At 51.5% G+C, this 13,949-nt stretch overlaps 1 protein-coding gene across 8 annotated transcripts in view; it reads right to left on the bottom strand.

The window, feature by feature from the left end:
- Window positions 1-7,054: 7,054 nt before the first annotated feature.
- Window positions 7,055-13,949, bottom strand: part of LOC123352682 (dual specificity testis-specific protein kinase 1-like) — a 70,309-nt gene continuing 63,414 nt past the window's right edge. For all 8 annotated transcript variants that reach the window (XM_044993132.1, XM_044993134.1, XM_044993128.1 and 5 more), the window contains one exon: window positions 7,055-12,803. In XM_044993132.1, the coding sequence (XP_044849067.1) occupies window positions 12,702-12,803 (102 nt within the window). In that variant the 3' untranslated portion in view covers window positions 7,055-12,701. The remainder of the gene's footprint in view (window positions 12,804-13,949) is intronic.

The raw sequence follows: 13,949 nt of genomic DNA, 5'->3' as shown, positions 1-13,949 counted from the left end.
TTGCGGATACAGAGTAACACGGCTGCTACTCTGAAACCTAACCACTGTGACAGGAAGTCCCAGGAGAGACTGGCCACGAGCTCCCTTGGCCTCTTGCTGGTTTACCAGAGGGTGGTGCTGGAGGAGGCCAAAGCGGGATGGATGCTACAGATTTGGATCTCTTTAGTGGGGGAACAAAGATTTTTCACTGAAGGGGAATGTGAGATTGGGGGACTGAGAGAGAGAGAGAGAGAGAGTGTAGAGAGCATTGGATCTATTGATGTATTCTGCTATAGAACCTCCAATACCTAGAATCCCTCTGTGCATGTAAAAATAAACACTGGGCCAAATTTTAAAGCCTGTACGTAGCCCCAGTCACCTCCTCCTGTGAGAGGACCCATGGGAGGGGGTAAAGAGGACAAAAACTCCAAAGGGTTTTAATCATGCAGATTTCTCGCCAATCATTGAGCCCCATGGATCCCCTAGGAGCCAGTGGATCCCAGGAGATAAGTGGGAGGTCAGGGCTTCCACACCAGCTCTGTACCCTCGCTGGCAGCTCTTCCACGCTTTCTGGCGGTGCAGCTCATGATTTTGCTGGAAAGCAGCCCTACTGATTTCTTACATGCATAACCTCAGTTTTGCTAATTTTGGGGGCAAAATAGGCATGCAGGGCATTCCCAGCAAGGCAGGACCACCAGGTGCCAAAAGTAAAACACAGACTTGCCAGTTTGGGTTGGTGAATGCCTTAGAATCTTGAGTTCAGAAAGTGTTTGCAACAATCTCCTTCCATGGTCCTTAGGGGGGTTGCTGGGGGTAGAGAGAAGACAGGCCATAATGAATATAAAGGGGATTCTTTATTCCAGCTGCTGGACACACACTGGTTCCAGGATTCTCTCAGTCCATCTAGCTCCCAGACTGATTAATACAGCCTGTGTGGACGCACATGCCTACTGTGTCCACAACCGGCTGGCCACAACAGTGACCTTTCCAGCCTACTGAGCCATGCTGCTGGGCTCCAGTTACAGGTCCATCAAGTCCTCCATGGCCGGAAGGGTGAGGGTTAAACCCAGTGCTTGGGGCGGGGGCAGGGCGCAGAGCCCCACGGGTCCCCCCCGCCTAGGAGCCGGACCTGCTGCTGGCCACTTCTAGGGTGCAGCGCAGTGTCAGAACAGGTAGGGACTAGCCTGCCTTAGCCGGGCAGCACCGCCGATGGGACTTTTTAACTGGGTTAGCACATCTATGCCGCAACACTGTTTCTGATGCAACTGGATTGGTAGGTCCACATTCAACATGAAAGGCATGGTTGCATTCTCAGACTCCTAAACCGGGCCAGCCTGGCCTTTGGGGTGGGCGATCGGGCAGCCACTCTCAGTGCCAACATTCAGAGGTGCCAAATGCCCATTTAGGGGACATGAGGGTTGCTTGCACCTTTTGGCGGTAGTGGTGTCAAATATGTTTTCCACCTTGGGCAACAAAAAGCACCTAGGGCCGTCCCTGCTCCTAAAGCCCCTATCTCGTCACATCCGGCGCTGAGACGAGGGCAGGGTCAGAAGCAGGCTTTCAGATGAGCTAGAAAACTAACTTCTGAAGACTTGAGATTCTGCAGGGCTCCTGGAAATGTGAAACAGTCCCTTGTTGCTGGGATAGAGGAATCTCACACACAAGGTGCTCTCCATTATGAAGTCTCCTAGAAGAACCCTAGTGTTCCAGTTACATGACGCGATGCAGAAATCCCAGCTAAAACACCTTTCGGGAGAGTGGTTTGCAGATTACCATTACTCTGCTTATATTCTTCTCATAGGATGCTATGAACTTCACAAGGACTTTGCCAAGTATGATTCCATCGAAATTTCAAGAGCGTCTGAGAAAACACAAGGTGATTCTGGGAGATTTTCTTCATGGTAATACCAGTGAGCTACCGGATCACAGAGGAGTGTTTACCAAAGAGAATTTCAGAGGTGTTCAGTATTCACATAATCCTCTTTCAGGCGCAAAATGCATTTAAATTCAGGGACCTCCATTAATGCAAAGAGGCAGCAGGAAATGCAAAGATTAAGATGCTTTCGTGTTAATTCGCATGCATGATACGGATTCTGGGCAACATTTTCAAAATTCTTTTATTCTATGTAGATTCTTAAACCGTGCTCACTGTAGTAACCAGCAGATGTGCAGTCAGGTTGCTTAGCACACTGTCATGTGCTGCTTGTTCTTTCAGCCTCTCCCCAGAGGGAGAAACGGGTGTAGTGAAGTGTCTTGTTTTGGGCTGCTCCTGCTGCTTCTCTGCTGGAGGGAGGAGAGACTAGCTGGAAAAGCAGCGACCCAGCCCCAGGACCTCAGGATCCTCTGTTGCTCCCAGTGGCACTGATCTCATGTGCGGCCAGCTGGAGCTCATGAAGTCATTTAGGTGCTGTTGAAAATTGTATCCTGTTCACAGCTGAGGTCCCAAAACTGTGGGGCACACCCCCGTAGGGGGGCACAGAGGAATGTTCGGGGGGCTCGGCAGGCCCAGCCAGTCCCCGGGGGAGGGGGTGCAAAGAGCACCACCCAGCCCCACTCCCGGGGGGGCAGGAAGGGCACGGACAAGGGTAAGGGGAGGCATAACCCTCAAAAGTTTGAGGGCCACTGGTCTACAGCCTGACTAATCATCCAGTATACTAAAGTACCTGGGTCAGGTTTTGCTCTCATTTACCCCTGCAAATCCAGAGTAAAATGCAAAGAGAAAGAACAGTAGCCTGAGAACTGTCACTTTTGCGTTTTCTCCTTTTTTAAATTTTTAATTTGCAACTTTAGTGTGGCAGCCTTGTCGTTTTTGCCGGATCATTTCCATGGTATTTTTAAACCACCGGAATAAAAGTGTTGCTGAGCCGGAGGTGCTGCACAGCGGACTCATTTATTTTGTGCGGCACTTTATGCTGCCGCGTCGTGTTTGATACGCAACCCCCCGCCTTTGGATCAGTGGAGTTACACAATTGTTTTCCCATGACATGGGGTTTAAATTACCCTGCTCCGCTAGCTGCAGGAATAGCTAGTGGTAGCACTCTGGAGTGCTGCAGCAGCAGCTGCGCAGTGCCAAAGAGGCTGCACCCATGTAGTTAAGAGCAAAATTTGGTCCATTACTTACCTTAAAATGTTTCAAGCTTATCAAATAGCTGGTGCTCAGGGAGGACCAGAGGATGTGTCACATAGGAGATGACAAGTTTTAAAGTTGGAGCTTGAGTTCTTTGTGCGTATAAATGTCCTAGTACATTTGGAGCAATGGAGCATCCCCAGGAATTGGGGGTGAAATCTTAGCCCCATTGAAGTCAATGGGAGTTTTGCCATTGCAAAACTTTTCACAAAAGGTCTGTGCAAAATTCTGAAAAGGTAACCGTGCTGGAAAACCCACCTCTGCCCTGAGCTACCCCCCTCCCACTATATGGGACCTCAGAACTGTAATTATCACACTTGGCCATCAGATGTCACTGCGTCTCCTTCAGTGACATTTGGGCTTTCTGCTGTTGGCTTCCAGTCCCAATCTCATTCAATGCATTAGCAAAATTCCCCTTTTCTCCGGCAGGGCAGGATCAGGCCTTGGGGAAATCATACTGAACACAGGGGTGGTGCCTTTCTGAATTCACTGGAAAGTAGCAAAGATATGGGGCCAGATCTGACACTGGTGTAAACTGGGTGACGCTCCATTGACGCTCATATGATTAATATTAGACGTCTCTACTAAGATAACATGACTTGATTCACATACACTGCGACCCTGCAAGGAGAGCAGCGATTTTTCAGGTGTCTGGCTGCTGCTTACTAAGCTAATCATAACTGTCCTATTGCTACCTCGTGCTCACCCACTCTGTCGGCTGCATCCATCTCTTGGCATATACTTTAGATCGCAGGGGCTGCAATGTCATTGTATACGTGTGTAGAACCTACACAATTATTTATTATTATTCCCCAATAAGAATTATGTGGACCAGTTTTGTGGTGTCGGGCTGAGATGGCTGGTCATATCGCTGACCACTGTGGTCTCATTATTTCGTTGTGCTCCCCCTTGTTTGTCTCCACTGATCTCTGGTTTTAAACTCAGATGGTAAATGCTTTAGGGTAGGGACCATCTTTTTGTTCTGTGTTTGTCGTGTCTAGGACTCCTATGCACGACAAGTGATAACCCACCGGTACTTGGGAACCTGATTCTGCCGGGCCTGGGGGCCCCAGGGAAGCCCCCCTGTGCCTTGACCCTTTTCAAGGGCCCACGACCGAGATTAACTACGTCCTTGGGCCCTCTTCAGCCTGAATTCACCAGACCTTTCCCAGAGAGAAGGGAACCTCTCCCCCAGTTCTCCTCTCTATGTAGCCCTCCCTGCCCCTTTCACAGCTGGGGTCACGCATGCTAATTAAGCCACCCAATTAGGATCAGCTGGGGGTTAATTGCTAGGGCACAGGCAAGTCCCCTTCCCGCGTCAGCCTGCCTGCAGCACACCCATAAACACGAAGCAGCGCTTAACCCTGTGGCGTGGAATCCTCCGCTCCAGACAGGGAGCATCGCAACCCAAGGTTGCCCCCGCGGGCTCCTTCACCTGGACCACATCCCCTTTAACAGACGCGTGCCCCATAATTACCCATCAGCTGGTAATTCTAGCTCTCTGGGGACCAGCATGTGGCTTTGTCCCCACCTTGGATCAATTTCACCCCCAAGCATTAAGCAACCATTTCCGTCCTGCCATAGCTCTCCTGGGAAAAGCACAATAAATAAGTAATCCCAGCCATTTCCTCAATTAGCACCACAGGCCCTGCCTCCCGCTCCTCTCCAGCGCCCGCAGTGTGTTGAAACCCCCTCTTCCTTGTTAAGGTGCTGGAGAGAAGCAAAGAGAAAAACCCCTTGAAGCATCTGCAGCCGTGCTCTGAATGCAAATGATGAGCAATTAGGCTGTGGGAGACACCAGGGGGGAAGAACGCCTCTGACGGCTCCCTGAAGCTGGGTCCCAGAGTTGCAGGCTCGCATGGGCATTCCCGCTGTGCTTTGACAATTGCTGCTTCCCCCACCGGGAAGCTGTGAGCTGATCACAATCCTCTCCCGGCCCCCAAAACAGGCCACTGGAAATCGCTGGCTGGTGTGACCCACTGGTAAGTGTGTGTTTGCGTCGCCTCTGTGCCTGGTCAATGAAGGATATGGGTCTGCTACAGCCCTGGTGACAGCGCCTGGCTCTTTAGATCAAGCTGTAGAGACCTATCCCTGTAACTCCAGAGGTCCTTGGTTCTGGCCAAGATAGCAGCCATCACATAAACAGGGGCTGGGCTGGGATTCAGACTCCCATGAGCCTCAGATGCTTGGAATATGCTTCCTACATCCAGAAGTGTGTAGCCCCCTGTTCAGTGTATGTTACATGCCCCACCCACAGAGGGTGAGTCTGTTACAGCTGGATCTAAAGCGACAAGGCTCTCCAGCTGAGGGCTGTCAGACCCACATCCTGGGTGCATCAGGCACGTAGCACACCCAGACCAATGGGTAACATCTCCTCAGCTTTCCAGCTACAGGACGGTGAGTGGGTTACTCTAGTGATGTAGCAAATCCCTGTCCAGTGTTAACTCAAGAGGGTTTCACTCACTCGAACACTGAGCATTCCTGGCCTGCATGACTTCCCACAGCCAGGGCCAGATGCTGGGCCTCTCTGGAAGTCAATGACTTGAACGGGACCAGCATTCAGAGCTAAAGGTTTAGGCCAAGATTTTTACAAAACAAGGGCCTGATGGGAGCTACCAGGTTCTTGGTGGTTTTGAAAAGGGTCACAAAGGGTCCCCACCATCTAGTCTGACCTCCTGTCTATTGCAGGCCACCAACCACACCCAGTACTTGCACATCAAAGCTAACCACTGAAATTAGACCAAAGTATTACGGCCAGGCTGGAGCTGTCTGGAGCAGAGCTCTGGTAAATATTTTCAAACCTGCAGGGCAGAACCAGGGCCTCCCGCGGGGCTGAAGCCCCAGAAATAGTCTATGAGAATTTAAGCCCTGATTACAGCCCACCAGAAATATGACTAGATACGTAGACTAAACAGACCAATACGTGCCACAGGCAGAGATCAGAAAGGGCCAAGATGCACCAACACCCGAGGCCACTGCAATGGCAGGGAAACAATCAAGTGAGATAGACCCAGATGTGTGATCGTCATGTGATCATTTGCATTTAGAAAATGGCTGCAGAAACATCAAAGGGCTTTTCTTCCCTTGGTTCTTGGTTCCTCTTTTCCTGCACTTAGGTGGCTAAATATGGATTTAAGAACCTAATTTTAGGCTTCCACTTTTTAGGGCCTCTCATTTACACTAGGGCTCCTTTACACAGCTCTGGCAGGGTGTAAACTCCTTTCACTACTACTTCACCTTACTCCATGAGTGGTAAATGAGAATCAGGTGCTTTAAAATCGTGGTCTTCTCCACTCAGCACAAATGATAGTTCTCACTGGCGGGGGGAGGGGAAGGGTGGACTGGAGAAGTTGGTCCAGGGGGCTGCTATATTTCCACTCCACTTCAGTTCTGGCTGGAGCCAGAAGCTTGTTAGTCCATAACCTTGTTGCAAAACAAAACACATCCTCCCTCTGCCTTTACAGGGTGTTCTTGTGAGTGGGCTGCATCTGAAAAAGCAATTAATGCTGCTGTTTGCCATGTATGAGTCAGAAAGCATAAAATATAAATGTGATCGGGAAGGAAAATCATTTTACTGTCGCTGGGTCCGTTTGGATCAGCCCGGGTTGCCAGGATGGAAGTGTCGATTTGATTTTCTTGGCATGTCGCATGTGTTGTTTTCTTGATCGTCTGTCTCCTAAACTAAAGCGAAGGGTCTGATTTAGTGCAGATCGGCTGGCCCCATTACAGAAGGATGAACAGCGGAAGATCTGGCCACCTCACAGTTAAAGCTGTTTTGCAAGTGCAATTTAACTACAGATTTATAGCGTCAATTACACAGATAAACAGAGCATGAACCATCTGTTTAGATGCCATAACTGATAGAGTGGAAACACGCAGACTTTCTGTGACACTACTCAATCAACCCAGGAGAACAACACACACACAGGAGCCTTGGATTGTGTGGGAAAGAAGCACTGGACTTTATTCCAAAGTGGCATTTTTTAAAAAGACATCATGTGACAGAAACACACTGTCCTGTTGGATACCGTACATGCATCATGGTCTGTGCCCTCGCCCGCTGCTGTGGAGCGGAGAGTCTGCCAGAGTAGAGAGAAAGGGAGCTGGAGGAGTGGGCTCCTGCTAGGGAATAGATGTGCTGAGCCTGTGACTGGGAGGTGAGTAATGCAACCTGGAGGACAACAGCAGAGCTACCCAGATCCCCCAGCATCGTGACTCCCTGATTTCAGAGGCAGGGCTCCGAGCTGGACGTTCCCAAAGAGCAGGATGGGGCATCAAAGCCAGTTTCCTACAGACAGATCCCAGCAACGCTCTTCACATCTGGGGTGGAAATTCCCCGGGGTGTTCAGACACAGGGGTTTGCTTTGGCTCATCTCTAGCTTTAACTCTTTAAACATCCGGAGAGAAATCCTGGCTCTGTTGAAGGCAATGGCAAAACTCCCACTGACTTCAGTGGAGCCACAATTTCACCCCTGATGTCTAGAAAGGACCTGGTTGGCATCAACTTCTCCCTCATTCGGCTCTCCAGAACTGGCTGAGTGCCATGAACAGCTCCCAGCCAGGGCTAGCCTTGTACTCAGCTACGCCTCCCTCTGGTTAACCCTCCCAATGACGCCTCTGCTTTGTACAGCCTCCGTGTGTACGAAACGTATCCCTTAACTAATGTGCTTCCTTCCCAGGCATCCGTGGAAAGATGCTACTGTTCAGAACAATACAATTAAAAGGAGTCGACAATACTTTATTAGACCTTCAACAAAGTTTCCATTCACTTTGCAATTATGTTCTACTTTGTAACTTTCACTGTGGTCAGGCCTTGTGCTCCTGACTCTGCAGTAACAGATCCGTCCCTTTCACTTCTATTCCCTGCTCTGGTCTTCGCTGCATTGGTGAGGGGTTGCTGGGACGGGTTGGGTTGCAGCGAATAAGTGGAGAGCGAGCTCACCTCCGTTCCAGCCCCCCACCGAGGAGCCAGTCACATGGAAAGTGGGCACTTGGAAGGACTGAAGGAGCAGACCACCTTGGGTGGGACACACCTACTGCTAGAGGATCATTCTTCATGCACCAAGGAGGTTGTTCCGGGAGATGAGGTTACAGGTGTGAGAATCCTGCAGAGACCACTCAGCCCTAGCACTGCCCATGCAGTCAAGCCAAATAATACAAAGCAACCCACATCCCCCTCTGCTCTAGATCTGTCCAATCTATGGAGCAGGCCTCCAAACTCCACCCAGTCCAGAATTTAATGGAACTTGGGCAGCGAATCCCACAAGGGCCTTTGAAAATTGCAACCTGTACCTTCAGAAGCAGGCCTGTGCCCATGCCCTGCAGCACTCCCAATTAGCAGGGACCAACCTCGGTTTAGACCCACATGTGCCTGCCTTCCATGCCAAATTGGATCCCTCTTACTGTTACTGTTGTTCAGTATTTGCAACAGAGCTCGCGCAGCTGGCATTCCAGATGCTGTGGAGAGGAGGCAAAGGGCAAGGTCTCTGCTAATGTTATTAAAGCAATTGAGGGCCTGAACCAAAGCGCACTGAAGCCAATAAATACATGGGGAGGGAAGTGGGGGGAATCCCAGGGAGGGGGAAGAGCTACCGAAGCTCCAGGACAATTTTGGCACAAGAACAAATGGGGGTGAATATCCAGGAGCGTACTTAGGCTGGAGATCAGAAGAAGGCTTCTGCCCATCAGAGGAGCGAGGCGGTGGCGCAGCCTCCCAACAGAAGCAGTGTGGGGCAAACAACTGAACTGGTTTGAGCTGGAGCTGGGTAAGTTCACGAAGGGGATGATACGGTGGGTGTGGCCTGCAAAGCAGGGGACAGGACGCAATGACCCAGGAGGTCCCTTCTAGGCCTATGCTCCATGGGACTCTGATGCAATGACTTCAGTAGACTTTGAATCAGGCCCTACATCATTCAGAGCCCTCTATGTTATGACATACTCTGATGTCCCGCCTACAGGGTCCAGCCCAGCTCCCGCTGAAGCCAATGGGAGTTACACATGGACGTTGGATTGGGCTGTGGGTCTTGCTCCACAATGTCACCATACTTGGCTCTCAAGAGATTAAGAGGCACATCCCCTGCCCCCCAACAGCTGATTGTACAGCCTGGCTGCTTTGAAGAGGGCAGGGGGATTCCTCAGCAGGTCTCCTCCTTTCTCACCATGCATCACCTTTTAATAGTTCAACGCAAACCTAGCGATTTGCCTTCTACTACCCTGCACTTTGCTGTGACGCAGGCGATGCTTGGCTCACACTGAAGATACACAGTGCATATCAATGCTGTTTGTACTGCCAGGCAGTAACACACAAGCTCCTGTAACTTCCACTCAGCTGGTACAGAGACTCCAAATTGGGAAGCGAATCAAAGAGCCACGGTCTCCCTCCCAGGCAGAAGAATTAGGGAATCTCACCCCGCTGCTCCTTAAGACTCTGCTCCTCGGAGCCTGCTGCACAGAAATCCATATTTGCTGAGCATATTGTAACTCTTAAGCAAGAAGTCCCTTGTGTATAAACTCATCAGCAGCGATACAGAGGAAAATAGAGCAACAAATAATCGTCCAGAAACATGTACGAACTAGTAAATCTCTCGCTGTATGGTGCATCTTTGCTGCATTGAGTATATTTCTTGCAGACTTCCAAATCCTTACAGTACTTGCGAGAATGCACAACCATTACAACGCTGCCCCTTGTTCCCGCAGACGTTCACTGGCACAGATGTCAGTGCCCTTTCCCCACACAACTGTTTGTACTTCACAGGACACAGAATCCGCCAGCATTTGAAGTCTCTGCATTCGAGGTGCTGCCTTGTTACAGCCTGCAGGGCACTGCCAGAGCCCAGGAGCAGCTGAAAACACTCATCAGGACATTTACAGTGGGAAACAGACAGTAAGAAACGGCCGGGCGTCAGGTTACAGCGCATCACCGCACTGTGTGAATTTCCCCACTTGTGCTTCTTCATTTGTACGACGGCAGCGCCTGAGGGCTCCATGCGGGGCTGACGCCCCCTTGTGTTCAGCCGTACTGCACAGAAAGGCCCTGCCCCAAAGAGCTCACACTGTAGGGGCAGGCGCTTCGGCCAGAGTAAAGTGGCGTAAAACTCCATGCAATTGGATGGAAGTACACCACTTTACACCCGTGGTGGAGCTGGCCCTGCTGCTGAGAAATCACTGGCATACAAGACCCTCCCATGTGTTAGGAGCAGCCCAGATCCAGTCAGATGCTGGATTTATCACTTGCCTTTTTTTTGTTTGTTTACTCTAGAAAAGGGTTTCTGCTAATTAACCCTTCCCCCTCCTGCCCCTAATTTGGAATCTCTCCCATCTCAGCCCACCCCAACTCCTCCAACTATTTCCCTAACTGCATTTAACCTCCTCCTGCTGGATCCCATCCCAGACGAAAACATAACACTTAGACCTTAGCGTCTGCAAAGCACGTTAGCCCTTTGATTCACGTACACAACACCCTGTGAGGTGGGTCAGTGTCGTCGCACACAAACACCCACACACGAGGAGATGGCTTTGCACAGGGGGTAGATGATTGGCACATTCTTCATTTCTCCTCCTGAGCCCATAAATCAGATGCTCGCGCATCCCCACAATGCCTCAGGACTTGGGCCTGTGCAAATTCCTCCTTTGCTTCGGGTGGGAACAAGCTGTACTGCTGTGGCCCGACTCCTCTGACCAAAGCCTCCCCATCCCCGACTAACAAATCAAGGGGGTCTAACAAAGACGGCTCTTGTCCTGCAGCTCTGCAAAGCCCGCCTCTGTCTCCAGCATCGCGCTGGCACGGCCAGGCCCCCATACAACACATCTGCCTGGCAACGTTAGTTCAGAAACTGCTACGGGAGGATGCTTCGCAGAGGTGAAAGACCCCAAAGGGGTGGGCCTGCATGGACCGGACGACGGGATCTCATTCGCAAGGTTCAGGACACTTGCTTAGGTGCACTGATAAGCTAGGGTTTCCTTTCTGGGAGTGGTTTGTCTTTAATAGGGTAAAGCAGAATCATAAGGTGAGTATTACGGTACCAGGGTCTGAACCTGCCTGTCGGGGAGCGCTGTGTGTCTGCATCTGCCCCCGGAGAGGGCAGCTGGGGATGCAGCAGAAGGGGACCTGAGGCGGATCCCAAATCAGCGAAGGCCAGGGCTGCGAACCCCAATATACCCAGCTGAAACCCTGTCCCGACTGCGTGCATCACGGAGCGCACGCCCCAGTGCCCCGTGTGCGCATCACGACACCATGACAAGGGCATCGAGACGCGAACAGAGCCAGTAACTCACAGGGATCTCCCCTGGGCGGAGGTGGCCGGCATTATCCTGCCTGCTTGCCAATCCGGGGCTGCCACCTGTGACTGGGTCACCTCATGGCCCCCTCACCAGCGACTAGCAGCCCCCCGACAGACCTGCCTCAGAGCTTGCTGGGATGTATTTGTTCAGTGGGCGACCCCGTCACAGGAGTCTTGGGTGTGTGAGAGCCATGGGAATAAACCCTGACAGTCTAGCACCTGCTGTAAGAAAGCTAGGGCACTCCTGTACCAGACAAAGATCCTCTGATGGTACAGACACGCCTGTAACATGGCAAGCCCCCCTGATGGTACGAGCATGTCTGTGACACAGCAAGCCCCTCTGCTGGCACGGACACGCCTGTGACACAGCAAGCCCCTCTGCTGGCACGGACACGCCTGTGACACAGCAAGCCCCTCTGCTGGCACGGACACGCCTGTGACACAGCAAGCCCCTCTGCTGGCACGGACACGCCTGTGACACGGCAAGCATCCCTGATGCAGCTTTCCCAAAGGAATATATTGGTTCATTAGTTTATATTTGTTAAAACAAATACCCCTGTCTCGGTGGAATGTTCCACAAACAGGCAAGTTTAACTTCCTCAGCAGCCAATCGGGATTCCCAAACCATCACCCTCTGTCTACACGAAACCCCCAAATGCTCTGAGCACAACACGGGTGCTTGGACGCGGGTCAGTTTCTAGGAAGGTCACATGACCAGAGACATTACAGAACGCATTCTCCTCCCAAGGCTACTGGAGGACGGTTTTAAGGCTAGGTACTGTAAGGCGACTTTACTGGCTCACAATCTGCCATGTCGCCCCTTCCCCTTTACACAATGCCAAATCCACAGCCTCCAGCGATGGCTCCAATGAAGACTGGAGGGCTGAGACACAGGAAGGACTATGGGGAAGAGGAGGGGGAAAGCCACACTTCTACCCTGGGCTTCAGAGAGCATCCCCAGCTGACAGTCAATTATCCAGCGTCCCCTCCAGAATCTCTCGCCGTCTGTATTTACATCAGAAATTAGTATCTTCCTCTTTTAAAAAAAAAACAAACAAAAAACCAACCAAGCAAAGACTGCTCAGCGTCAGAATTATTTCTGTTAAAAACCTCAGCTAGAAAAAATCCCTTGGAAATTCCCGCTTTGTATTTTTCAAGCCACACTTTCTATGTGAGAATGAGAACACGATTAAATAAATACCAGGGCATTACTTTGCTCTTTCACCCTCGCTCTCTTTCTCCTCTCGCCTTTTCTGATGTACGAGTAATTTACAGTTTGAGGCTGACGCCATCAGGGTTCAGAAGAGCCTGGGCAATCATCCGGACAGCTGATTGTCCTTTAGAGCTTCCAAACTCTCTGCTACGTCTTCCAGTTCATCCAGCAGCTCGGAGAAAGAGGGCCTCTTGAATGCTTCCACCTGAAGGGGGGAGGAGGAACGAGAGGCTGAAGGGAATTTCCTGCTGGGAGGGGACATGGGGAAAATAGGGCTGTGACTCCCCCAAGGGCTGCAAGCTAGGCTAGTGGGACATCAAAGCTGCAGACCTGACTGGGGTCTCGACCCTGCAAGTCCTGCCATGGTGCACGCAGCAGAGCACAGGGGCGCTGTGCTCCAGGGTGAGGGTGTATGGAAGCCACTTGTGGGCACAAGTAAGGATGGGCGCTAGGCCCAGCCCTGGACGCTGAGTGCTGGGAAGTCCCGAGACCCTCTGCTCCCTTATTCGCAAGGCAGCAGGGTCCAAAAGGAGTAAGGTGGGAGGGTGTCTGAGATGTGGACATCACCACAACCCTCCCTCCCAGCTATGCTGTCCCCTCTTTGCCCCTGGTCTAACTTCTTAGCAGCTGTATCACGTTAACACAGGACCAAGCCCACCTGCTCATCCATTTTGCCTTGAATTTGTTTGCACAATGTGTCGCACCTGCTCTATGGAGGATCAAGCCCCTGGTTACAGCTGACCTTGGCACGGCATTTGCACAGGGATCTAACAACGTCAAGGACATTGAGACTTAAGACTCTCCTGGTTCTCCTCTCTCCTGCACCTGGTGTTACTCCAGTGTGAGGGGAGACTGGCTCTCTCAGGGAAACTCAACCCCACACTGCAGCTCTTTGCACCACTAACCCAGTGCACAGGAGCTGCAAAGCTGGCAGAGCCCTGGGACAGGGGATGTTCCCAGCCCGAGGCCAGGAGAGGTCTTACATGCTTGTGACGCTGTGCCCCTGCCATGGCAGCAGAGATGCCAGTGAAGCTGCCCACAGCACTGCGCTCACCAGGGCTGAGTGGCTGAACTGGGGGACATGCAAGCTGCCTCTCCTCTGCACGGAGAAGATTCAGCCCAGGCGTGTATCTAGGACAGAAGCCCAGATCCTCTCAGATATTTAGGCACCTAATTCTCATTGAAATGGATGGGAGTTAGGTGCCTAGTACCTTTGAGGATCAGGATCAGAACCCAGCCCAAAATGTGCCAGGCCAGGGGATTTTAGGGGGAGGTTTTCAAAGCCACAAAGCAGGCAAGCGCCCAGTTTCCACTGCCTTCCAGTGGGAGTCGAGTGTCTAGCCAACCTTTG

This window comes from Mauremys mutica, chromosome 18, assembly GCF_020497125.1.
Source record: "Mauremys mutica isolate MM-2020 ecotype Southern chromosome 18, ASM2049712v1, whole genome shotgun sequence".
Classification (NCBI taxonomy): domain Eukaryota; kingdom Metazoa; phylum Chordata; order Testudines; family Geoemydidae; genus Mauremys; species Mauremys mutica.
Note: the sequence above shows the minus strand (reverse complement) of the source record. Positions and strands in the feature narration are given on the sequence as shown.